The sequence below is a fragment of the Crotalus tigris genome, unplaced genomic scaffold (genome assembly GCF_016545835.1).
Source record: "Crotalus tigris isolate CLP2741 ecotype Arizona unplaced genomic scaffold, ASM1654583v1 scf7180000018468.2839379, whole genome shotgun sequence".
NCBI classification, from domain to species: Eukaryota; Metazoa; Chordata; class Lepidosauria; order Squamata; family Viperidae; genus Crotalus; species Crotalus tigris.
Genome location: NW_024097024.1, coordinates 2,577,190 through 2,602,807, shown reverse-complemented (window position 1 = coordinate 2,602,807; position 25,618 = coordinate 2,577,190). Strand labels below are relative to the sequence as shown.

Genomic DNA, 25,618 nt, shown 5'->3' with positions numbered 1-25,618 from the left:
CTATTCTATTCTGTTTAGCACAATGCTATTTCTTAAGAAACCATAATTAACAAAATCATAGCTCGGGACATTATTATGTGAATTTAGGTATTATTTCAGAGCATTTTGTTTTGCCACAGAAATGCTAGGAATGAACCTAAAATTCATGTCTATTATTTATTCTCCTCCCACTTTATCACCACAGGTATCTAGGTTCAGAAAGGTATTTCATTTAAATAACCATGTCATCTCCTGATTTTACCATTTAATTCTCTTTAAAGATGACATGGGAGATGAATATATATGCATGCATGCATTTGTGTGTGTGAATGTGTATGTTTGTGCATGTGTGTTAGTAAATCTCAAGGCCTATTCCAATCTTGCTTTGGGGTTCCCAAACTGTGAGGTATACTGCCCTTAGGGAGGTGCAGATAGACCAGAGGTGTGAATAATTTTTCAGCTGTACAATATTACCATAAATCCATTTTTGTCAAAGTTCCATTGTATTGTTTTCACTGTTCATTTTTGTACATTCAGGTGTTTGGATTTTTAGGAGAGTTGTGTACATTAAAATTACATTAAAGATAGATGAGAGGGCCCAACATTTAGGAACTCCTTATAGAAAAAAAAAAAACATAAAGAGAAAGTACTGCACTATCATGAAACTCTTACTTAAATCTTCAGAAAAGAAATATTTACATAGTGCATTCTAATCTCCCTTGTCATCCTCAGCAGGAGTACAGCTACTGCGAATTATTTAAAATACACAAGCTAGGAGTATCTGTAATTTTTCTCAGGCAGAAAAAAGTAGAAATGAAATACAGTCTCTCCAATGGGATAAATCTAGCCAGAGGGTATATCATGACTGCTCTTTCTAGGCATGAATATGAACAGATATTCTCTGAGCTGAAGAAGCAGACTGGTTGTTGAAACCTAAGGCTATAGCTTTCACTCTTTTTATCTGCTGTGAAGGGACCATAAAAGCTAAATAAGTTACAAGAAGTGGTAATTTTATGTTTGCTTTATATCTACATTTAGACTAATTCTAGCCTTAATGTTTAATATGTTTAAATTAAGTTACTTTGTTTAGAACATAAGTTTGGATTTAGTATCTTAAATAGAAGAAGTGTTAAAATTATCATAGGATAAAGCACTTAAAATACATAATTTAAAATTCTCAATTATGTGTCCAATTAGATTTGCAGGTGGGAGTATGAGCAGGTGAAATCATTACTGCAGATAAGCCAAAATTCCTGTTTGATATAAGTATTATTTCTCAAAAGGAAGACGAATTTTCTGCCTTTTCTGAAAATAACTCCTTCATTGGTATCATAAAATGTTTTTTCAGTGAAAAAAAATGGCTGTTGAAGAAAAAAGAAAACTCTTGAAGCAATATCTCAGATGAAGAGATTCAACAGCTTCAGAGGCCAAAACATTTTCCAGATAAATGAAGCCGTCTGACTGGAAGGGCAATTTTTAGCTACCACAGAGTTATGACAGGTCAGAGAAAAACATACAGCAAGATGGAATAGGGGAAAAAACAGCTGCAACGGTATGTTTTGAGGTCAAAGTGGAGTAAATCAATGGACATGCAGAAAAGTAGAAAAGCAATTTGAAACTGGTTTGGAAAAAAAGCAAGAAACCTACAAAAGGATAGAAAAGGGGCTGATATAATCTTCCATTTTCTGGAGCAACATGGAATACAGCCTCAAAATTATGACTACAGGGCAGACTTGGAAGTCAAAATAATAAATAAAAACACACAAAATAATGAATAACGTAAACAAAAAAAAAATAAGATTCCAGTGGATGGACAAGACTATACAGTGTTTTAATTAATAATTAGGAACTATTAGGAGATAGTAGAAGTTAAGGAAAGTTGAATGTAATAACAATACAATTATGAAATCAAATCCCTCAAAGTTTATTTTTCACCATAAAATAGTAAAGAATAACTTATTGGAATCTCTTTAGTCATAATTACAAATGAACTGATGCAAATTTTTTTCTCTACATTTTTAGATGTATTATTTTATAGCTACAAGAGTTACAAGTTTAGGATTCTCTTATCTAAGGTGAACAATTTTTTTACAATGAAAAGGAGGACACAAATAAATTGAAGAAAAAAATATTGTAAAAGCTGGCCCCATGGAAGGTCAACTGCCCGCCGCGCCCCTGCCCATAGCTGCCCCACCAGCACCACTGCCCGACTGTGTAGAGGGGCCCCATGGCTCCCAAAGCACCAGCTGCGCTGGCTCCGGGGGGCAGCCTGCCGTCGATACACCCCGTTTGCAGCCGCCCTGCCAGCACCACCGCCCACCCTGCGCTGCCCCATGTAGAGATGGCTCTGCAGCTCCCACAGCATGGGGGGCAGCCAGCTGCTGCTGCCCCTCACGCCCCCACCCGCAGCATCTCCGCCACCCCTGCCTCTTGTGCCCGCAGTCATTATTGCCCTAGCAGAGCCGAAGATCAAGAGAAACTTACCGTTCCAGTCTCCTCCAGGTATCTTCGGAACTAACTAGGACACAGGTCAGCAACCTGCGGCTCCGGAGCCGCATGCGGCTCTTTGAGCCTTCCCCTGTGGCTCCCAGCCTCCTTTGCCTTTGCAGAGAGAGACAGAGACAGAGAGGCAATTGCGCTTCCCTGCTTCTCTCTCTCTCTCTCTCTCTCTCTCTCTCTCTCTCTCTCTATCTATCTATCTCTATCTCTCTCTGTCTGTGTGTGTGTGTGTAAAAGAGAGTGCACTCACAGTGTTCTCCGAGGAGCTAAAAAGCATACTGGGCGGAACTCCTTCCTTTGCTGAGTCTCTGCAGGAAGCAGGAAGCAGGAAGGGCAGGAGAGAGCTAGCTAGCCCAGCTAGGCTGACTCAGGAATTCTGGGAGTTGAAGTCCATGAGTCATAAAAGAGACAAGGTTGCTTACCCCTGAGCTTGTTGGACAACAGCTTGAAGCTTACCAGGTGAGCAGCAGATAGGAGGGGGGGGAGAAAGAGAGAGAGAGAGAGAGAGAGAGGGAGGGAGAGAGAGAGAGAGGGAGGGAGAGAGAGAGAGAAAGAAAGAGAGTGGAGGAAGAGGAGTGGCAGACCAAGGGCAGATAGAGAGGGAGGGAGGGAGAGAGACACACACAGAGAGAGACCCTTTTGACATCTAAAATGAAGATAACACTGCATATATCCTTTTTTTACCTTTGTGTGTATGTAATTTTATTCTCTTAAAGCATTCTCTTGGTGATCATTGTTTTAATAGTATGGATATTCCCAAGAGTCATATTTTTACTTTTATTTTTAATGTGTGTGTGTGTGTATGTGTGTGTGTGTGTATACACACACACACACACATACATACACAAACACACACGCACCTATAATAAAGGTAAAAAAGGATATATGCAGTGTTATCTTCATTTTAGATATCAAAAGGGTTTTGCGGCTCCTGGTGTTTTGTTTTTGGTGGGAAACGGGTCCAAGTGGCTCTTTGAGTGTTTTGGGTTGCCTACCCCTGAACTAGGAGATGGTGTAGTTGGGTAGCCGGGAGGGGTGCAAAGTTTCTGCCAATTCACCTTCACTGCAGACAACTTGCATGTGCAAAGTTTGTCGGCCGGGTGTTTTGGCGTGCTCAGCAGCAATTCCTATTGGCTTTCGAAAGCCAATAGAGGGAGTAGCACAGCTCATGCAAAAGTTGGAAAAAAACCATCAAAAAAAGGTGCCGGAATGCCGTTCTGAGCGTTCTATGAGGAAAAAAAGCCCTGCAGATTAGTTTTCAAATATCAAAAAGGAGGACATGTAGGAGGACACTTTTCGAGGGAGGATAGAAATTACAAAAGGAGGACTGTCCTCCCTAAAGGAGGACGGTTGGTCACCTTATCTTATTGGTCCAAAGAGAGAAGATAGACAGAAAATAGAGATGGATGGATAGAGATATGGATATAGATTATAGATATAGATACAGATACAGATATAGACATAGACAGATATTTATTTGGCTTTTAAAATGCCCATCTCTCTCAGAGGGGGACTCTGTGATATTTTAATTTCTTTACTACTTTATTTATTTACTTATCTACATTACTAGGTTTACATGTCCTTTTCAATCATTGCTGAATCTCAGCAGCTTACATACTTTTATAAAGACTAAAACAGTATATATGAGAAGATAAAAAATCAGAACATCTTTTTGTCTCTCGTGGATGGCTTAATTGATTTTCTTGCATATAGCACAGGGTTGAATTAGATGATCTTTGTAATCCCTTCCAGTTCTACATTTTGATGATCCTATGACCCAATTTACCCTATTTTCCAAGATTATGTGTAAGAGAATATAATATACAGAATGTCTCTTTACAGATTTAGGCACTGAGCCCTTGGGACTTCAGATGAATTTAAATCTAAAAGTCATAAGGATAACAATTACTAAGCACTAAATGTTGATTCTGTTCATAGAAAGTAGCCACAAATCATTTATGCAAACATGGTTAAGGAATAGATAGGTTGTATTGATTGAAAATGCTATAATGATGGTTATGAATATTTAAATAAAGCATCAGAGCCCAAACAAGAAGACTGACCTAATGTTTCTATGTAGGGAAAATAGACCATAGTACGGATTTTCTCATGTTTGTTGGATGACAATGCAAAGCTGAACTAGACAAGAAGAACAAGATTAGAGGAAGGACAATTGTCCAAATCAGTATAATCAAGACTGATCAAGGGGTCTAGACTCTAGAATCAGAATCCCAGCCCAAGGATTAATGCTACCATGGCGAATCTTTAGAGTAAAAGGGAGTAAGTTAGGCAGACACAAAGAAAAAATAAGTGGAGTGATAGATATTAGCATCTAATCAGAGACACTTGGCAAGACATTTAAAAACTCAGAGGGAAGACAGGTTAGCACTATAGTGTAGGGGAAATCCTTTCAGTGCAACCAGGTATGAAGGAGTACAGAACACATATGTTCTATAGCAGGAAGATAATGAATAACCTCATTTGAAACATAAAGCATTTTATAGGATTTTAAAACAACAATACTTAGAAAATTTTATGAACATGGTTTTTCCTTACATGCATGCCTTATAAACTTGGAAAGGTAAATTATAAATCTAAAAATAAATTAGTAAATACACAACAAAATTATTCTGTTATTTGCCTTTCTTATTGTTGCTGTGTAGGTTTTCTACTTCTCCTACAGTAGTCCATCACTTATGACCAGTCACTTAGTGACCATTCAAAATTATGAGAGAAATTCCTGTGAATAATTATCACCTGGTTCCAGAATTCCAATGGCTGCCCCCTCTCTGCAGTGATGCTACTCCATTTCTGCCCTTGGTAACCAGTTTACATTTACAGCCATTTGCAGAATGCTGTAGTCACATGACTGATTAATGACATTTTTGCTGAAAAGTGACATTTATTTCTAGGTTTTGGAAAAACAATCCAAAGCAAAAAATAATAGTTTGCTTAATGACTGGAATTTGCTTAAGGATTGTAGCATTTACTTTATGATTGTGGCATTCATTTAGGAACAACCCCCCCCCCCAAAAAAAACACTGTAAAATCAGGTCTGTCAGATGGGTGATCCATTTTATGACTGTTGTAATTTATGACTGTAATAGGCAAGCATAGGTTTTGGATTACCTGTAGTACGTTATATGGATTTATCCCATAATCTGCTGATGGTAAAATATAAATATTCAGAAACATTATCCCTTTATGATTAACAGCCTCACAATTGTCATTTGGGGATCAATTGTACAGAGTGGGAAAGAAACAGCAAGAACTATGGAAAGACTGAAGTGTGGTTTAGAACTATTTTTTTGTTGTAACAGCTTACAGAATTTATCTGGCTTAAGCCAAGACACTGACCAGATCCCATTCAATATGATAGATAAAGAATTGAGGGATGGCAAGAATTTGGGTCCACCACTCAAGATACCAGTACATTAACTTGATCTTGCAACCTGGATGGCTCCTGGCACAATCCAAAGTGCTAGTTATCATCTATAAAGCCCTTCATGGCATTTCATCTAATCACACATCCAGTCAGTTCACCTAGAGATTATACAATGTCACATTGTGGGACTTGGGAGTGTTTCTTCTCAGTGATGATTCCTGCCCTGTGGAATGATTTCACATCTGAGCTGCCTATTCCTTTCTTTTTGACTTTCCACACCCTTTTGACTTTCTGCAACTTATTAAAGACTTGGTTGTTCTTACTGGCCTTGGCCTAAAATGGCAGTCCAATCCCTTTGGTTGTTGGTTCTATCTTTTGGTCAACTGTATTCTTTTTCATTTTAAATTTATTTAACATTTTTAAATTGTAGACCGCCCATTAGTTACAGTAGTCAAGCAGCCTCAAAAGTGACATAATAAATAAATAATATTGGACTGAAATACAAGGCCAATTCAGAAATAAACCTCTGTCTAGTTATCAATGACAGACACTCGCAGATACAGAACCTGTATTACAGTATACACATTAGAAAACTACAACATTACATTACTTTTCAACATAATCACCATTCAAACTGAGGCACTTGTCATAATGTCTTACAAGGTTTGAAACTCCTTCTGCAAAAAAAATCTCCCGCCTGGGAATGAAGCCACTCTGTAACAGCATAGTGACGCGCATTGTCATCGTTGAAGTGGTGTAATACAAGCCACTGTTTCATTTAAAAAACTGGTTCATTTTCATCTGATCTAGCAGACGAGCCAACTGCAACACAACTTTCCACTCCTCACTGCCTACTGAACTACTGCGCACAGCGCTATAGAATGGGCATTGCTATCCCCGCCTATTTCTCACATATGTTCAAACCAAGGTTTATTTCTGAATTGCCCTCGTATTATTCCAAAATCCTATAAATAGTACATTTAATTTGACTAAAAACAAAACACTTTATTCAGAACTTTGTATCTGCTTGTGAATGGCCTCTGAAACCTCTAAAAATCATGCAAGAATGCTCACATAATTTTTGGAGGTTTCAGAAGCTGCTCATGAGCAAAGTACCCTCATATGATTTCCAGAGGGTACAGAGGCCTGGTGTGTTATCAGAAATGACATGGCATGCCACAGGTGACACATGTGTCATAGATTCATTAATATCAAGCTAAACTCTCATGGAAAATAAGGGCAGACTGTTTCTAAAAAGAAAAGGAAGCAATTGCCTTGGATATTACTATGTTTTTATCGATTAAGGAATATTTATCTAATGGTTTTAATGCTTTTAATATTGTAAGATGCTCAGAGTCACCTTGAAACAGATGGGTGGCAAATAAATTTAATAAACAAAAAGAAAGAAAGCTTTAGGAATAAAGAAAAATTGATAGCAATTTTATTTCTGCAAGTCTTATTCCACTTACAACATAACTAGAAGCTATATTCTTAAAATATTCCTATTGTATAAAGCTGAATCAATGGATTTTACAAAAGAGCACTTAATTGTTTACGCCTTTTACTGTTTGATAAGTGTCATATTTATGTTTCTATCAAAATAGTTACAGCTTTCAGTGAAGTTACACAGTACTAATTTGGCAACATAGTGCTTTATGTATGACGACAACTGTGATAAAAGATCTGTGAAACAGACTGATTAAATGACCTGTGAAAAAGAGGTTGAAAGAATGCACTACCAGTTTGCACAGATCTTTTCCTGTTAAACAAGCAGGGAAGGCATACTGCTGATCAAGCATACAAACTAGTTTCATTTTCTGCAAAACAATCAAGCGTGCTTGGACTGCAGATTTTAAAATTGCTCATTATTTTATTTATATTATTTAAATTAAAAATAAAATAAGCCCAGCAAAAATTATTGTATGGAAAGCAAATTTTAAAGCCAGCCATGTTATTGACAAGAGAAAACTGAACACCAGCTGGTTAATGTAAATGTCAATTAACTGAATGCAGAAAAGTCAAGTATAGTTCTTATTATATTTTTAATAAATTACTGTTAGTTCTCGACAGGCACTTATGCCATATTGAAGTAACAGAACAAAAGCTTGGGTTCAAGATAACCCTTTTACAATGCTTGTTCCTTGCCTTAAGACAGCAGAAATACAATGTATTTAATACACATTATTAGGAGTATTCCAATTTAAAATATCTCCTCCGCCAAGGAAGAATTAACAGAAGAAAACAAAAGTTAAAAATACATAAAAGTACTATTTAATCCTTGGTTTCTCCATCCTGTCAATTTGCCATTATCAAGGGGAGCCCAGAATAGTAACGGAAAATTTATTTCTCAATAAATGAGCACATGACACATTTCTGCATGCATATATGCATCACACAGTCTATGTATACATGTGGTAAAACTATATTCTGAAAAAAGGAAACACTAGGATTAGGAAAAGAAACTACTGATAGAATGGATGACTGATTAATATTAATTGTAAAACAATGTACATTGTTATAAACTACAAATGAATTTATCTACTATTATCTTTCACATACAGAAAAGCATGAAAATATGTGCGCACAGAGACATGTTCCCCTCTCTCCTTCCATTAGGAATAAGAATAAAGACGAAAAATACAGAATGGAGGTGGGGCAAAGGAAGAGATAGTTATATAGAGATGTGAAAGATGGGGAACAAAACTGGATGGAGAGGAAAGGGGAAGGGATGAAGGGAAGGGAAGGGAGAGGAGGGGAGGGCAGAGAAGAAGAGAAGAGAAGGGAAGGGAAGGTAAATCAAACCCTGTTTAGGAATTGCAGAAAGGAGAAAAATTAAGCTGGCAAGCAGTCCTTTTAGAGTGCCATGGATTAAAAGGTCGTACAGACTTCAAGCACATGCAGACCTTTTTGGAAAGTGCTTTCTTTGTTTTTCGATAAAAACTGTATTTAAAAAATTACAAGCATGGGTATTTCAGATAACCTGTCTTCTCATACCAAGCAATGGATGATATTCAGAGGTATCCATGCTTTCTGATGATAATGTCTGTAGTCATTTGTACCCTCTGCCTATTCCTTTTTTCCCCAGTGGAAGCTACTATTCTATGGAGTAAATGTAAAATAGCCCATCTCACTCCCATCTCCCCCCCCCCAATTCATAGGTAAACCTTTGGGGAACAGAGATTTTATATTTTTGTCATCTATATTAGTGGAACTACTGTGTGTATTACTCAGATTCCAATATGAATAACTGGAATATCATGAGTACTTAAAGCGTATCTTATGAAATATACTGCCACCATTTGGAGTAGTAAATATCCTTGAATTAGAAGGATCACAGAGATGCTGCAGAATGACAGACCCTTAAATTAAATATATCTTTGAATTCATAATTGGCATAATTTGTTATAAGATAGAAGGCTCTAATAAATGTTTTCAATAAGTAAATAAACCTGAAAGTTCATGCAATAGAACTTTATACAATATAATGCATCTGCTTTATATATGCCAATATACACACATATGAAAAAAGAAGTTAACACATCACTTTTTCAGATCACTTAGATCACTTTAACATCACTGACCTACAACTATATCCAGGTTCTCCCTGTTACATTCCTACTTGTGGTTTAATTTAGCTATTCTTTAAATAAGTTCACCTGAGGAAAGCAGCTAAGATTTATAAAGTTCCTCAGTAATTTCTCAGGTTCATTGCAACATGTTAATAGTGTGTTCTGGAAGTACATATCTAGATTCAGTACTTTTTTTTTTTTTGCAGTTTCTGGATTTTTATGGACACATATGATGCTTTAACTTCAAATCCATATATGTAATTCTCGGAGATTTTGTGAAATCTAACATTTACGAAAACAGCTACTCATGTTGGCATCTACCCAGCGATGGAGGCAAATGATTAAATCTTAGTCATGACATTTGTATTTACATCACACTGTTGTTTGTGTGTGCATTGTGTAAGAGGCAGGGCTAAACTTGGGAAGTCCTGAAGCAGAGTTCACCATTTTCATGAAAGCTCTGCTGCCATATTCTTGGCTGACCAGTGAGGTTTATCAACTCATTAAACTCTCCCACTCAAGGCTGTTTTGTCTAGCCTTGTCTCTTTGTATTATAAGAGGGATCTGAAGCTTATTAGCAATGGCGCTTAGACTTATATACCACTCCACAGTGCTTTACAGCATTCTCTGAGAGGTTACAAATGTCAGCATATTTCCACCAATATACCAACCTCAGAAGGATGGAAGGCTGAGTCAACCTTGAGTCAGTCAGGATCAAACTCCTGGCTCTGGGTGGAGTCGGCTTGCAAAACTGCATTCTAACCACTGTTCCACCATGGTTCTCTTAATTGGTTTTAAGGAGAGAGAAATAAAGATTACAGCTAGATCTAGCTTTTATAACACATTCTTTTATTCTTAAGTTATCCTTCCCAAATCCACATATTTCACTGCTATTTGTGGTTGACCTAATCCCATTAGTCCTTCTCTGTCTGTTCCTTTCATACTCTTTTAATTATTGCCATTCCCATCCCCTCAATAATTTAAAACATTCCTCTATAGACTACTTCTTTAGGGGATCTAAAACCATGTTTGGAATTATGCTATTCTATTCAGAGTACCATATTTTTTATTATAGCAAGCTGGTTATTATTATAAACAACAATAATAAGACTATTCATCTCTGAAGTTTAGTTGAATTATTCAAATAGTTTAATACAGTGTTTTATTAAGTTAATTAAAGCTAATATTAATAAAGTGTGACTGTGATTCTAGGAGGAGGAGAAAAACAAAAAAAAATCTGTAACACATTCTATCCTCATGTGGCAGGTATCTGTATGGTGCAGGTGGAGAGAACTTCTCTGACAGCTGAAACACAGGAAAGACCCAAAGGCAGCAGCTTAGCAAATTTCTTTGTGGCAAAGGCAACAAGTATCACTAATCTTGTAGAACAGGGGGAGGGGAACATAACAGAAATGGAGAAAAAAAGTCAGGAAATGAAGAGAATTTCACCATTAATTCCCTTCTGAATTTGAGGAGGAGGAGGCGGCGGAAAAATCCAAATCTTCATCTAAGAAGTATGCAGATAGACCTGCATGACATTGCTTGCAGCAGGAAGAAGGTAATTTCTACTTTGTAGCTTATAATCACTATAAGTGCAGCATGCCTGTTGTGCCTACCATCCTCCTATTCCAGAAAATCCAGCAATCACAGATAGCATAGCCACACCACTTTACACAGGAAAGTCAACAGTAATTCTTTGGTACTTTTAAATTTGGAACCGGAAAAGGAATTAGAATGGTAGGAACTTAACTATTTTATATAAACTGGATTTTTAAAAATTGAAATAGGGCATTTTTTGCACTGGTTTCTATAGGTTCCTTATTAGAATTTTTAGAGGCTGATGTGTCATTTTTTTCTCTACCCGTCTAAAAAAGTACCGTATTTTCTGGCGTATAAGACGACTGGGCATATAAGACGACCCCCAACTTTTCCAGTTAAAATAGAGTTTGGGCTATGCTTGCTGTATAAGACTATCCCTCTTCCAACACACACCAAATAAAAATTAAAAAACATCAGATTTAATTTCAATATGGTACCGTAATTTTAATTCAAATGTTTATGACATGCACACACACACACACACACACACACACACCTCCTTTCCCTCCTCCCTCTCCCTTCAATCCTTCCCCCCCACCCAGATTTGCAGTTCGGAAAGTGCAAAGCAGCCGGGAGACAGATTGAGTTTTGTTGCTAATTTCCCAGGGTGAACATTTACCAGCCTGCGACTTCAAGTCAGAAAAAAGCAGTTACAAACCACACGCCCGCTAGAAGTGAGCCGCAGGGACAGTGGTGGCCGATGACACCTTCGTGACCTTTGTGAGCAGCGGCTGTGGGGCGAGACGAAGGAGGAAGAGAAGGAGCGAGCGGGTCCCTTCTGTTGCTCCCCCCCGGTAGCAAGCTCCGGCTTGGAGCAAGTGGGGTGCACAACGGGATCTCTGGAGACGGGATCTCTTCCTCTCGGTCTTCCATCCTGCTAATCCTCCACAGCCTCCCCAAGCCAAGCTGCCCCTCCCCGAGTTTGGTGGGATGTACTCGCAAAGCTCCCCCCTCGGTTGAGATGACGGATTGGGATATGGAGCTGGGAGCGAGCGGAAAGCCTGCCTGTTTGTGAGCCAGGAAACTTCGGGGCTCTGCCTTGTCAATCGCACACACACCTTGATGAAAATTGCCCTGCGTGAAAAAGGACTTCTCAGTAGATTTTTAAGGCAACATTACCAAGAATGAAATTGGCGACAGCCAGAATGTTTAGGAAAGAAGGAAAGGAAGAAGTTAATAAACCGAGTAAGAAAGGCATTTGCCCTTCGAAAACTTGCATTTTCACAAATGTGATAAGTTGCCCCCTTTTCAGGTAATGGGGGGGGAAGTAAATGCTTTCCTTTTAATTTCAGCTTTCCTTTTAATTTGTTATTAAAACTCAGTGCACTATAGTACTTATTGATGGGAGCCAGATTGACCAGCCAGGATCTGTCATAAATAACACCACAAATGCACCATGCAAGTTTACTTAGGCAGGGGGAAACTGCTGGTATAAGCTCAGTGGAAGTCGACAGGCGAAAGGACCGTGTAGCTCTTTTCTGTCTCCCCTCCATTCCTGCTTCGTAAATCTGAGAGGAATTTAGCTGACATCCCTCCCTCCCCTTCCAGACTCATAGCCTCCTCCTCCTTCCTCCCTACCGTGTGGGGCGCGAGGAAAGAGGGAACGTCTTGCACCGCTGCTGCCTGCCTGCCCACCTCTGCAGCTGCCGGTCACATGCTCAGTATGAGCCGCCACTGCATTCCCCATGAGTATCTCCTACCGCCCTGCCTCCTTTCAAGCTCCGCCTCCCCCAAGCTACTCTCACTGGGTGTGAGAGGTCAACGCCGAAAAGGCCCCAGATGATGGCAAAAGAAGCGCTGAGAAGTGCCTCAAATGGATGCAGATGCTTCGGTTTGTTTTCATTATATATAAAAAAAACACCCTACAACTCTTTTTCCCCCTTCCCCATTGCATGGGCCATCCCTTTCTACTTCCTTCGAATGAATTAATCACGGGACGGCCACTACCAATCCGCAGTTCTGGAGGGGTGGGCAAAGGATTGGGATGGCGAAGGAGAGGGAAGAAGAGAGAAGGAGGCGGTATGCCAAACCACATGTGTAAAGGAATAAAATAGAATACCCGTCTTTTCCGGCGTATAAGACGACTGGGCATATAAGATGACCCCCGACTTTTGAGAAGATTTTCATGGTTTAGAAAGTCATCTTATATGCCGGAAAATACGGTACATGGGAGATACTTTGAAAGTACTGTGGGAAAACTTTTGAATGTGTATCCAATTGAAACTTGGCAAGTTTAGTGACAATGAAAGGATCTATTTTCTTACGCTCATTCATTCTGCCAAAAAATGAAGCATTTTCAAACATTTCGAAACTTTCCCATTATAGCCTGTGGTTTCCCAAGAAGGAAGCAGAGAGAAGCCCAAATTAAGAGACTGGAACAGAGGGGAATAAGTTCAGGGTAGCCACACCCTAGAATCTCCCAGGTATGTCTAGAAGATTGTAGCTTTAATATGGCAAGATTATGTCTATGACGTATAAGCAAATAAAGAATTGGACTCAGTTAGGTTTCACTATATTGTCCTTGGGCTTGGCCCTGATGTCTATACATTAAATGTATATGGTTTAAAGACTGAAGTAAAAGTGAGGATTCAACTCACCTCACAGATTGTTTTGGAAAAAACAGGAACAGGAAGGAGTAGAAGGTATGTTTGCTGCCATGAATTATTTATAAAAATAATAAAGGCAGGGTAAAAAAAATCTAAAAAATGTAATCCATTGCTTGAATGCACTGCATGATCAATATTAAGTAAACTGGGGAAGCTAAAAGGTTGCTGTTAAACATATACAATCACCTCAGTTATACCTGAGCCATTTTGTGGCTCTCAAACTTCCCAAATCGACAGTTTAGTGTGATTTTTACTCTTTGGAGGTAGGTAGGTAAAACAAAAACAAACCCAGTGATAATCAGCTTCCACTTGGTTTGATATACTTATTTATACTGGAGTATCCCGCAAATCCCCTAGTGGTAGTGACCTTACCATGCTCCCTGCAGCTTTCATAAGCAAATAAATAAATAAATAATGGCCCCAGGAATTAAAGGCTTTGTTGAAGCTATTAAAATATCCCATTCTAAAACTTTAGGAATGTATGTATTAATGAATTTATACTACAAGCTTAGTAGAAGACTTGTAACACAATAGGTACTGTATAACAGTTCTAACACTACATTTATCTAAAAAATTATCTAGACCCTTTTCAATCTGGCTTCAGGCCCGGCTTCAGCACAGAAACCGCTTTGGTCGCGCTGATGGATGATCTCTGGCGGGCCCGAGACAGAGGTTATTCCTCTGCCTTGGTGCTACTTGACCTCTCAGCAGCCTTCGATACCATCGATCATGGTATCCTTTTGCGACGACTCGAAGGGGTGGGAGTGGGAGGCACTGTTTTACGGTGGTTCTCCTCCTACCTCTCTAGCCGGTCGCAATCGGTATTGGTGGGAGGGCAGAGGTCAACCCCGAGGCCCATTGAATGTGGCGTGCCACAGGGGTCAGTCCTCTCTCCCCTCCTATTTAACATTTATATGAAGCCGCTGGGTGAGATCATCAGACAGCACGGGGTGAGGTTTCATCAGTATGCTGATGATACCCAGTTATATATCTCCTCCTCGAGCTCTCTCAGTGAAGCGGCCGATGTGATGGGCTGTTGCCTCGATGCCGTGAGGGTCTGGATGGGGGTTAACAGACTCAGGCTCAATCCTGACAAGACCGAGTGGCTTTGGATGTTGCCTCCCAAGGATCATGTTGACTGTCCAGTGTTGACTCTTGCGGGCGAAAATATACCCCCTTCAGAGCGGGTTCGCAACTTGGGTGTCCTCCTTGATCCACAGCTGAATTTGGAACATCAATTGACGGCTGTGGCTGGGAGGACCTTTGCACCAGTTGTGACCCTACCTGGACCGGGAGGCTCTCCTTACAGTCACTCACGCCCTTGTCACCTCACGTTTGGACTACTGCAACGCGCTCTACATGGGGCTACCCTTGAAAAGTATTCGGAGACTACAGTTGGTCCAGAATGCAACCGCGCGAGTGATAGTGGGTGGTCCTCGATACACCCACGTTACACCTATCCTCCGTGAGCTGCACTGGTTGCCTATTGGTCTCCGGGTCCAATTCAAGGTGTTGGTCATTACCTTTAAAGCCCTATATGGCTCACGGCCAGGCTATTTGCGAGACCGCCTACTACCTCATAGTTCCCTACGTCCGGTTAGATCCCACAGGCTGGGCCTCCTTCGGGCCCCGTCGGCCAAGCAGTGCCATTTGGCGGGGCCACGGAGGAGGGCCTTCTCTGTGATGGCGCCCATGCTTTGGAATCAGCTTCCCCCGGAGATTAGGACCGCTCCCACCCTGTTGGTCTTCCGTAAGCTACTTAAGACCTGGCTTTTCCGGCAGGCCTGGGGTTTATAAAACCTTACCCCTAGATGATTGTTTTTGTATTGTTGTGTGTTATGTTTTATGTGTTTTTTATTGTTAGCCGCCCAGAGTCCTTCGGGAGTGGGGCGGCTTATAAATTTTAAAAATAAATAAATAAATAAATAAAATCCACAGGTCAAACTCACATAATCAAAGCTGTCAGAGCTACTACCACAAAATAAAATGATACTTCTGAAATTATATCTGATCCAAAATTGATTGTCAATCAAATAAAACAAGGAAGGTTGGTTAAAGAAATTATTATTTTACTAGCAGTATAAATACAATTTGCTGAATTGGAAAGAATATGATATTTATTCCCACATACTGAATAATAGGTGCTATGGCAGTCATATATATGCACCCATTCTACTGATGTCAACTAACAGATATACTTAGTAAGGAGCACAATGATTAAAACCACCATGATTAAGATTATCAAATGGAATTCACTTCCCAATAAATATATGGAAAGCTTATAAGATTATGTTGTATTGTATTGTATTGTATTGTATTGTGTTGTATTAATATATTATATTTATTATATTATATTTATTATATTATATTATATCATTATATATCACAACACAAATGTAATAAATGAATTAATAATTTAAATAAATTAAAAATGTAAAAATAAAATAAGGAAATGGCTTCTTTTATTGCAGAATTTCATAAAAATAATTGCAAGGCAATTATACGAACTAGGAAAACTGTAACAATTTAGGGGAAGTGTGATTTTTATTATTTAGCTTTTACAAGTTCAGAAGAGACTGGTAATTTAGTTTTGTCATACAGCCCTCTTTCTTTGTACTGAACTCTACGTTGTAGATACCACAGAGTAATTGATACAGTGCAATAGATTACTAAATATTTAGGGTAATGCAATATTTCTTCAGACTGCAATCCTTTCACAGAAATGTTAACATTCACATCCTACCTATGTTTTACTAGCATAAGCCGAACACAGGCATGCAGTGAACACAAATACACAAATAAAATGATCAGAGTTGGGGAAAAGGGGTTATTAATAACTTTAAAAATATACAGTTAAAGTCAGTTTCTCTATTAGTTGGTTTCTAGATAAACATGTCATATAAAAGGACAATTAATTTTGATGTTTATTTCTAACATTTAATTAAAAAATAATAAAAACAGGTTTTTCCTGAGGATCTGCTCTGCCATTTGAATATCCTAAAAATATATTCTCTATAACAGTGTTTCCCAAACTTGACCATTTTAAGGCATGTGGACTTCAACTCCCAGAATTCCACAGCCAGCGTTGCTGGCTGTGGAATTCTGGGAGTTGAAGTCCTCATGCCTTAAAATGGTCAAGTTTGGGAAACACTGCTCTATAACATTACAATTCCAAACTTCTTTTCCTTTTCTTGACTCTAGGCCCATGGATACATGCCCATCTACACAGCATAACCCCAGCTGTGTCCTTATTTTAAAATAATTCAATAGAAATAAAGGACATTTTCTTTGTTTTCCTTCCATATGTTACTTTATAAGGAGAAGATATTTACTTTCCAAGCTTCCTCTCTTTTCTTCCTCTTACTGTGCATTCTTGGTAATGTATAGCAGGAGGAGACCCAGAGTAAGTCTGCTGATTTATCCTTCAGTATGCCCAATAAATGTGCTGTGGAAATGTACTGGTTGCTGAGGATCTTAATCAACTTCTTTAAGAAAGGAATGCCACTGCTACTTAAAGAAGACTAAAATAAAAATATTTTGTAATTTAGTCAGTGTAATTCTGTTCTATGTGCAGCACACTATCATAATTTTACAAAGATAAAACCTACCTCTGTTAACATATGCTATCTAATTTCTGATACCTATAATGCTGCTGGCTTTCTTATATACTTCATTTGATTACTCACATATACACATTGCCTGATCTACTGAGACAACACAAAGCAGTATGGGACCCTTAGATATTTCAGACTACAGTTATAATCCTTAACTATTTGCTAAACTAGCTTAGACTCCTGGGAATTACACTCTAAAACATCTGAAAGTTTGCCTGTCCCTATCACTAGCTACCGTTTATTACTTAAGTGATCATGTTGGGGTAAAGTAAAACAGATATAAGCAAAGCCAATTAGATATCTCTACAATCCGTATCTCTTCTAGGAGCCAATAATCTTAATCTGGGTACACAATATCTATGCAGAAATTGCAGGATTGTCTTTGATTCTTATGATTACAAGTATTCCTTGAGTTATGACCATAATGGAACCTGTCCATTAGAATCAAAAGTTGGAACAATGTTAAATTAATTGCCTCAAGTAATGATTCCTGCTCTTTACAGTGCATTTGTTAAATAAATGCACAGGTTATTAAATGGAGCTCGGGGATGGGGGGGAGAGATCCTGGGAATCCTAGCACAGGCACAAGCCCAGCTGCTCAGGCCTCCCCCACCCTGTACGCCGGCCCACCACACAACTGACTGCCTTGCCAGTGAGCAAGAATGAGGAAGGAAAACCCTTGGCATGCCTGCTATTCTTAATTTTGCCCCTGCCCTTCTCCTGCCAAGGTGCCCTGCTTTTCTGTGGCAAAAAAGGAACCAGTCTTTCAGAGCTTTCTGCACCCATCAGCCTGCCACTGATCAGCTTGCCATTGGGAGGCTGCAAAACTCTCCTGCCCCTTGCCTGGCTTTGGGAAGCTGGCCTTTGCATTAAAGTCAGCTTCAGGATGAGCTTCCTAAAACCTTTCCCTTCTTATTTCCTTTCCTCCCTTCCCTAGAATGCCACATTTCTTCAATAAAAATAAAATAAAATTGGGAGGGACAGATTTGTTGATTCCCCTCTGCTCTGATTAGAGGCTAGGACTAAATTCTCCCCCTGCTTTCCAATTTTTATCCCTTTTAAAAATCTTATCTTGACTCCAGGCTGAAGGAATGAAGCAACAAGGAAATAAAATTTTTCTGTGGCTTTTCCCCCTGAACTAAAGAAAAAAAGTCACCTCCAAAAGTTATGCAACAAAATGGAGGACACTGGTTCTTTGCAAGATTTAGCTGTCCATCTGAAAGGCAAGAGGCAGCAGAGCTTTGAAACCTCCTGATGGACAGCTAATTGGCAGCCAGCCGATTCTGCAGAAAGCTCTCAAAGCAGCTGCCATTTCTGCAAGGAATTGTTGGGACCTTGAAAATGGTGCCTTCTTCCAGGAGGCATAGGGAGCAGGTCTGAGCACTGCAGGTCCCACTGGAGCAGGATGGGGGATGAGAGGCAGGGAGGGGGATGCTGCATTCCCGTGATCTGTGTGAGGGTGAATGACCACAGTGTCGGCTCTCATAACTCTGGAATAGAGTCTTATAATTTTGGAATGATGGCCATAATTTTGAACTATCATTAAGCTGCCTGTAGTTTCTTGAGGAATACCTGTATAAACAGACTGGGAAATCTCACACTTATCATATTCCCATTAATAAAGGTCTCAGTTTGAGTAACTTGTACATCTAAGGACATATAATGTCTAGACGGCTATAATGAGACTATCAAATACTATCTAAGCAAGAGGTCATACTTCTATTTTTTCCCTAATCATCCATGTTCTTGCTTGTTCCTTTGAGAGAAAGACCTCAAATTATTTATAAAAAATGACAGATATAAGTTACTTTATAATTTGGAAAAATATCAGAACATTTTTTGTAGAATATATATATTAATGATCATACAGTAATTAAACTATGATAGTTAAAGATACAGAACTATGTGGCTACACAAAAAACTGGTCCAAGTTATGTCGGTAGTCATTATCAACCTTTATTTGCACTTCTCTTTAATTTTAGGTGATGCTTCTAGAATCTATTTTGTACATTTTTACATTATTCCCCTGCCATGTTGTATTGTATAGCATTTTATAATTTCTTTTTCAGAGTGTTGCCTTTACAATTAAAAATGTTGGAATGTATCCGTTAATCACAAACATAATATATCCATAAGTAATATATCTCCAAACATAATATATTAAATCAGAATAAAGACATGCAATGCAAATCTCATTTTAAAATACAATCCTAGTAAATTAAGATGGATATGAATGTTAACCAGGGAGCACAGTATACTCAAAAGACCAAACATGAGACTTGTTTAATACATGCAACTAACAGTTGTCTGCCAAAAAAAGGGCTGCCAGGTGAGCAGATTGTCATTGCAGGCTAGGCTAATGGATCCTCTGGTGGCTTTTGTTACTGTTCATGTTACACTACTGAAATGATGAACCTTGAAAATGACACAACATATGTAGCTTCAACTTGTTGGCTACAGGTAATCCTGCTCTTCTTGGTTTCAGAAGCAGATGCAGATGAGACTAGCAATATAAATATGCAAATTGAAATGGTCCCTAGTTGGCGACACAGTGCCTACCTCTAATGGACCTCGTAGAAAGTCTGTTTGCTCAGCTCCTATTTCGAGTGCTACATCCACAGAAGCAAAAGGACGGCTGGCCATCTGCTGTCGCTCTCGCAAAAGTTGCTAAGGAAAGGGAAAAAAACACCCTACGTTAATAAAGTATATTTAAAATTGAATATTTAGTACAGTCAATCAATGATTCGTTTAACATTGATCCACTAAAGGGAAATGGAGCTTCTGAACTACATGTTCCAAAGGAGATCAGTTGTGTGATAACATGGCTTTCTATACTTGGGGAAAAACATAATAAAACCAGAAATGTTAGTTTGTTTTTATGAAAGCACATGGGAAACACCATGATTCAATATGTTTCCTTTGAATACCATGCCACTGAATCAACTACAGGTTGGGCTGGGTTGTTTTTGCTATTTTTAGAACTGAATACAGAAATCCTCAATTTACAACAGTTCATTTAGTGACCATTTGAAGTTACAATGTCACTGAGAAAAGTGACTTATGATCATTTTTCACACTTATGGCCATTGCAGCATCCCCATAGTCACATGATCAAAATTCAGACACTTGGCACAACTAACTTATATTTATGATGGTTGCAATGTCCCAGGGTCATTTGATCACCTTCTGTAACTTCGGATAAGCAAGGTCAATAGGAAAGCCAGAGTCACTTAACAACTGCATTACCAGCTTAACAACTGTAGTTATTCACTTAGCAAGTATCACAAGATAGATCCTAAAATGGAGCAAAACTCACTTAACAAATTTCTCATTTAACAACAGAAAATTTTGGCTCAATTGTGGCTGTAAGCATAGGGTCCCTGTATATTTATTAGAGATAAGCTATTAGGAGCACAGGCTGAAAACAGCTAGTTCAAAACTTACTTCTTTTTCTTAAAAATACAAAAATACATTTGTTTTCACTTGGGAAAAAAAAACTTAAGATGGTGGAAAGAAATAGAATGTTGAAGGTTCTATTTCTCCTTAAAATATGCTCCATGACCATTCACACACATCCATTTACTCTTCATACTTATATATGAGAATTACCATGAGCTATGGTTTCAAACAGTGTTTAGTTATTTTATTTTTTTTCCACTGAAACTTGTTATTAGAAAAAAAAGATGCTAAAAAAACCCTTCTCCATCTTTCCATATTATTTGTCCATGAAGTATTAGATATTTTAGTGGTAAAAGAGGCATTAGGAGAGAATTTAATTGTGTAGCTGTAAAAGTAATGATAATAAAAGAAGATGGCATGGATTGTATGAAAAATCATCATAGTTCTAATACGATTCTTCTCTACAGTTAGAAATCCCAAATCTTATAGCTGACAGAAATACTGTGTGACAAAATTTGGCAAATTAACAACACTGATATAATGTGATAAGGTCAACATCAAGAGTCAGAATCTTAAAAAGTAACATTTCTTACATATGGAAATTTGTTGAAAGTTTCTTTTAATCAAAAATAAATTGTGGTCACTTTCTTTTGCTCTGCTAATTACTGTGTCAAACTTTATTTTCTCAGATATTATTTTGGTGCTTTCCTAAAATCACATTGATTAGCATCTATCTTTGCTGTAGAACTTGAACTCTTTTACACAAAAGCCAAAGGGAATTCAGTATGGCAACCTTGAGTGTTAAGGTTTTAAAGCAAAACAATACTTTATGTACAAGTTATCGTTTATACAATTAGCTGGCAACCAGTGTATGTCATTACCAATTGCTTAGTGCTGTATAAGTTAGAAAAAGTACATATATCATATTTCACAAGCATCAAATCTTCCTCACACATGCATAAAATATTTTTCTAAACAAAGAGCACATAATGAAAAATCATAGCAAGCGAGTATGACCCGAAATCTTATATTATGGAACAAACTCTCTGAATCTATCCTGGGAACAAGACCTTTCAGCCTTTAGATTCCCTGTCTATTTGTACTATAGTTATTACTAATAGTGTCTGCAGATGCTTAAGCATAGTCCTTTCTCTGATTACTTAAACATGAAGAATAATGTCTGAGTATCAGAGAACATTATTACACCAGTGTCAGTGCAACTGTGTAACTTAAAGACCCACACTAGTCACAGATTGTTAGAAACTCCTATGACAGGTGCAAACAACCAGACCCACACATGAAGAGTTCAATTAGCTGTTTTATTGCTCAAGCATATACATAGGAACTCCTCAGACTGATGTTTGCAGCTGGGTGAGATTAGATAAGGTTTAACAGTATTCAAAGTGGGTTGGACTTCGCCCTATTACCCACAGGGACTCTAGACTAATTCCCCATTTGGCTCTTTCTCTGGCTAGAAGAGACTGTCTCCTACATCCACCAATATCACAAATTATTCAGTTAGCCACAATGTATACTCTTCTGAGATAATTTATATTTTTCTTTCAACCTATAACAATAATACTAATTAAACAAAGCAAATAAAAATGACGAACAGCACTAAATAATACAAATCTTATTTCTCTGCATTTGAAAAACTAATAAAGGCAATATTAAATATTTAAATCAAATTAGCTGCCCAATTAAGTTTAGTTGCTTCTTTATTTATATGAACTGGGTTTGGCTGCATTTGGGATGAATTGCCTGAACTGAATTCTGTACACACTTTAAAAAGTACACCTAGATACTAAAGCAGTCCCAGAGGCAGATATTACAATAGGATTGTACGATACTAGGGACAGGCAAACAGTGAAGACAGGAAAAGGGGCTGCTTTAGGGCTTGTTGGCACAAGAATCAGAATCAGAATAGAGGTGGAAAGGACCTTGGAAATCTTCTAGTCCAGCATCCTGCTCAAGCAGGAGATCCTATACCAGTGATGGCGAACCTTTTAGAGACTGAGTGCCCAAACTGCAACCCAAAACCCACTTATGCATCGTCAGGTGCCGGGTGGGTGTAGCCCATTGGCTAGGTGTGGCCAATTGGGGGTGTGGCCCATTGGGTGGGCGTGGCTGCGGTGGTAACGGCAGACTGGGTGGGACTAAAAAGTTCAATCAATTCCAACTTTGCAAGATCTTTTTCCTGCGAGAAGTTGAAATTGACTGAACCTTTTTTTTTTTTTTTTTGCACACGGCAGTGGAGGACTAAAGCGAAAAGATTTTATAAAACCAGCTGAAGCCCTAGTATCTGAGTGCCGCCTCTGGCACCCGTGCCATAGGTTCGCCACCACTGTCCTATACCATTTCAGACAGGTGACTATTCAGTCTCTTCTTAAAAACCTCTAGTGGTGAAGCACCCACAATGTCTGAAGGTAAGCTGTTCAACTGGTTAATTGTCCTCACTGCTAAGAAGTTTCTCTTTAATTCCAGGTTGCTTCTCTCCTTCATTAGTTTCCACCCATTGTTTTTTTTTTCTGCCCGCTGGTGCTTTGGAAAATAAATTGACCCCTTAAGCTCCCCTTGTATTCAAATTTAAAGGGGCAAAATAGTCCTCTGAGGCCATGATAATAGTTGAAGTGGAGGCAAATAGGAGGAGGAATGAGTGAGAGGCAGAAGAATACTGTTGCTGTTACTACACTATCACCTTTCCCTCCAGTGCATTTCTGCTTGTATTCTGAATAGGAGGTGACTGTGAAAAGGACAGATTCTGAGAGAGTTTAGGTCCACTGTGAGGCAGTGGAGAAATGGCTGTAAGAACCTTCTCTTCCTTGTCTTCTCCTTCTCTTCAATTGCTGTCCAGGAACCTGAATGTTCTTATTTTTGAGGGTCCATCTGAAAGCTACTTACACTACTTAGCTCGGACAATATATTTCCTGCTTCTTTCCAGAGTTTAGTTCCCCTCCATCCTTTTCATCCAATGGGCTTGCAGTTTGCCATCAAGGACCAGTTTGCTTTCTTCTCCCTTATTTTGTTACTCCGAAGGGATAAGAGTCAAATGTAAGAATGGGGCACAGGTTATCTATCAGTTTTCATACTATCTTGCTGGCTGGGAGGAAAGAGTCCTAATTGATTAAGGAAATATGATCATAGTTGTTAAGTGCTGTATAGACTTATGACCACAATGGAGTTTTGCCCCATTTTAGAACCATTCTTGCCACAGTTCTTAAGCAAATCACTGCAGTTGTTAAGTTAATAACATGGTTGCTAAGTGAATCTGGCTTCCCTATTGAAATAACAATAATAATAATAATAATAATAATAATAATAATAATAATAATAATAACAACAACAACAACAACAACAATAACACAGTCAATGGGCCAGACCCAGCCAAAGGGCCACACCCACCCGGCATTTGATGATGCATAAGTGGGTTTTGGGTCGCAGTTTGGGCACTCAGTCTCTAAAAGGTTCACCATCACTGCCCTATACTATACCCGTGCATTTGGTTTTTCTTGCCTAAATGTATTTTTTTCACTACTGAATTTCATTTTGTTAGCTAGCACTCAATATTCAAGGCTGTCAAGATCCTGGGATACTGCAACCATCATAAATATGAGTCAGTTGACAAGCGTCCGAATTTTGATCACATGACTGTGGGTCTGTTGCAATGGTGGTGTGGAAACAGACATAAATCGCTTTTTCAGTGCCGTTGTAACTTTGAACAGACACTAAGTGAATTGTTGTAAGTTAAGGACTATGGCCAATGAGGTATAGCTGGCAATCATTTGGAGGTTCTCTAGTTTCACAACAAAGAAACAGGGATGTTTAATTTCTTTAAATAATCCAGCCAATCCATTACAGCAAGAGAAAGAAAAAAAGAAAGGAGAAAGAAGAATCTAATCTTCCTTATCAAAATTTTGGCAAGATTAAAAAATCAGTCAGAAGCCAAGATGCTAATACCTCAATCAAATACAGACACAAAGTTAATTTACACCATGTATTGCCATTCATATCAGGTTTGTTGTCTTCTATTGTCAAATCACTTTTCTTTTAAAAAAATGTCCATTACTCTCTACCTGAATAAGTTCTTGCATAAATAAATAAAATACGTCAATATAGTATTATTATGAAATCAGAAAGCATTGTGAATTGTTTTTGCTCAGGACCAGAATGACCCATAAGCAATGAGGAGAATTGGGACTGCCTGATTTGAAATTGTATTTTGCAGCTTGCTGCTCAGTCTAGAAAAAAAAGAGTGGCTTTAGAAAAATTTACAATTAGAAGGAGAAATAGAAGAAATAGAAAAATTTACAATTAGAAGGGCATGATTAGAGATGTTCAGATAATATCATTTTCTTTGGGGTAATAAAATTAATGTAGATTTTAAGAATCATTATATTAGAAGTCCATATTGAATATATGGAACAGATATAATGCAGACTTTGTCCAAAAATGCTTTTATGGGTCTTAGTACAAGTAGCATTTTACAGGAAAGAAACAATAGGTAAAGAGCATTGTTATAACAGGAACATGAAGAATATAAGATGAAATCAAAAATCCAATTAACTGTAACTGCAGTGAGATTTAGTTTTCAATAGTTTTTATATGTACAATTAAGAGAAAGATTTAAAGTAGATAACAGGACATTTAGAATTGAACAAAAAAGATGTTGAAGTTGAACCATATACAAATGATGAACATGTATAATTGCCAAAATGAATAAACTTCTATGAAATTTGACACAAAAAAATAACAAGGAAAAGACTTGTGCAATAAAATGGGCTAAGAATTTGGACACAATATAGTGATGAAACAATGGGAAAATATGTGACTAAAATATGTAACTAAAAGGATTGAAATTTATATTGTTAACTTCAAAAACAATTTTTATAAAATGATGTATCTTTGACATATGATTCCAAAAACAATATCCATAATGTATAAAGATACGTCAAATTTATGTTGGAAATG

At 38.2% G+C, this 25,618-nt stretch overlaps 1 protein-coding gene across 2 annotated transcripts in view; it reads right to left on the bottom strand.

The window, feature by feature from the left end:
* The window catches only part of ATRNL1 (attractin like 1), a 523,512-nt gene that overhangs the window by 180,994 nt on the left and 316,900 nt on the right, over window positions 1-25,618 (bottom strand). For both annotated transcript variants that reach the window (XM_039352768.1, XM_039352766.1), the window contains one exon: window positions 19,811-19,918. In XM_039352768.1, coding sequence (XP_039208702.1) covers window positions 19,811-19,918 — 108 coding nt within the window. The remainder of the gene's footprint in view (window positions 1-19,810; window positions 19,919-25,618) is intronic.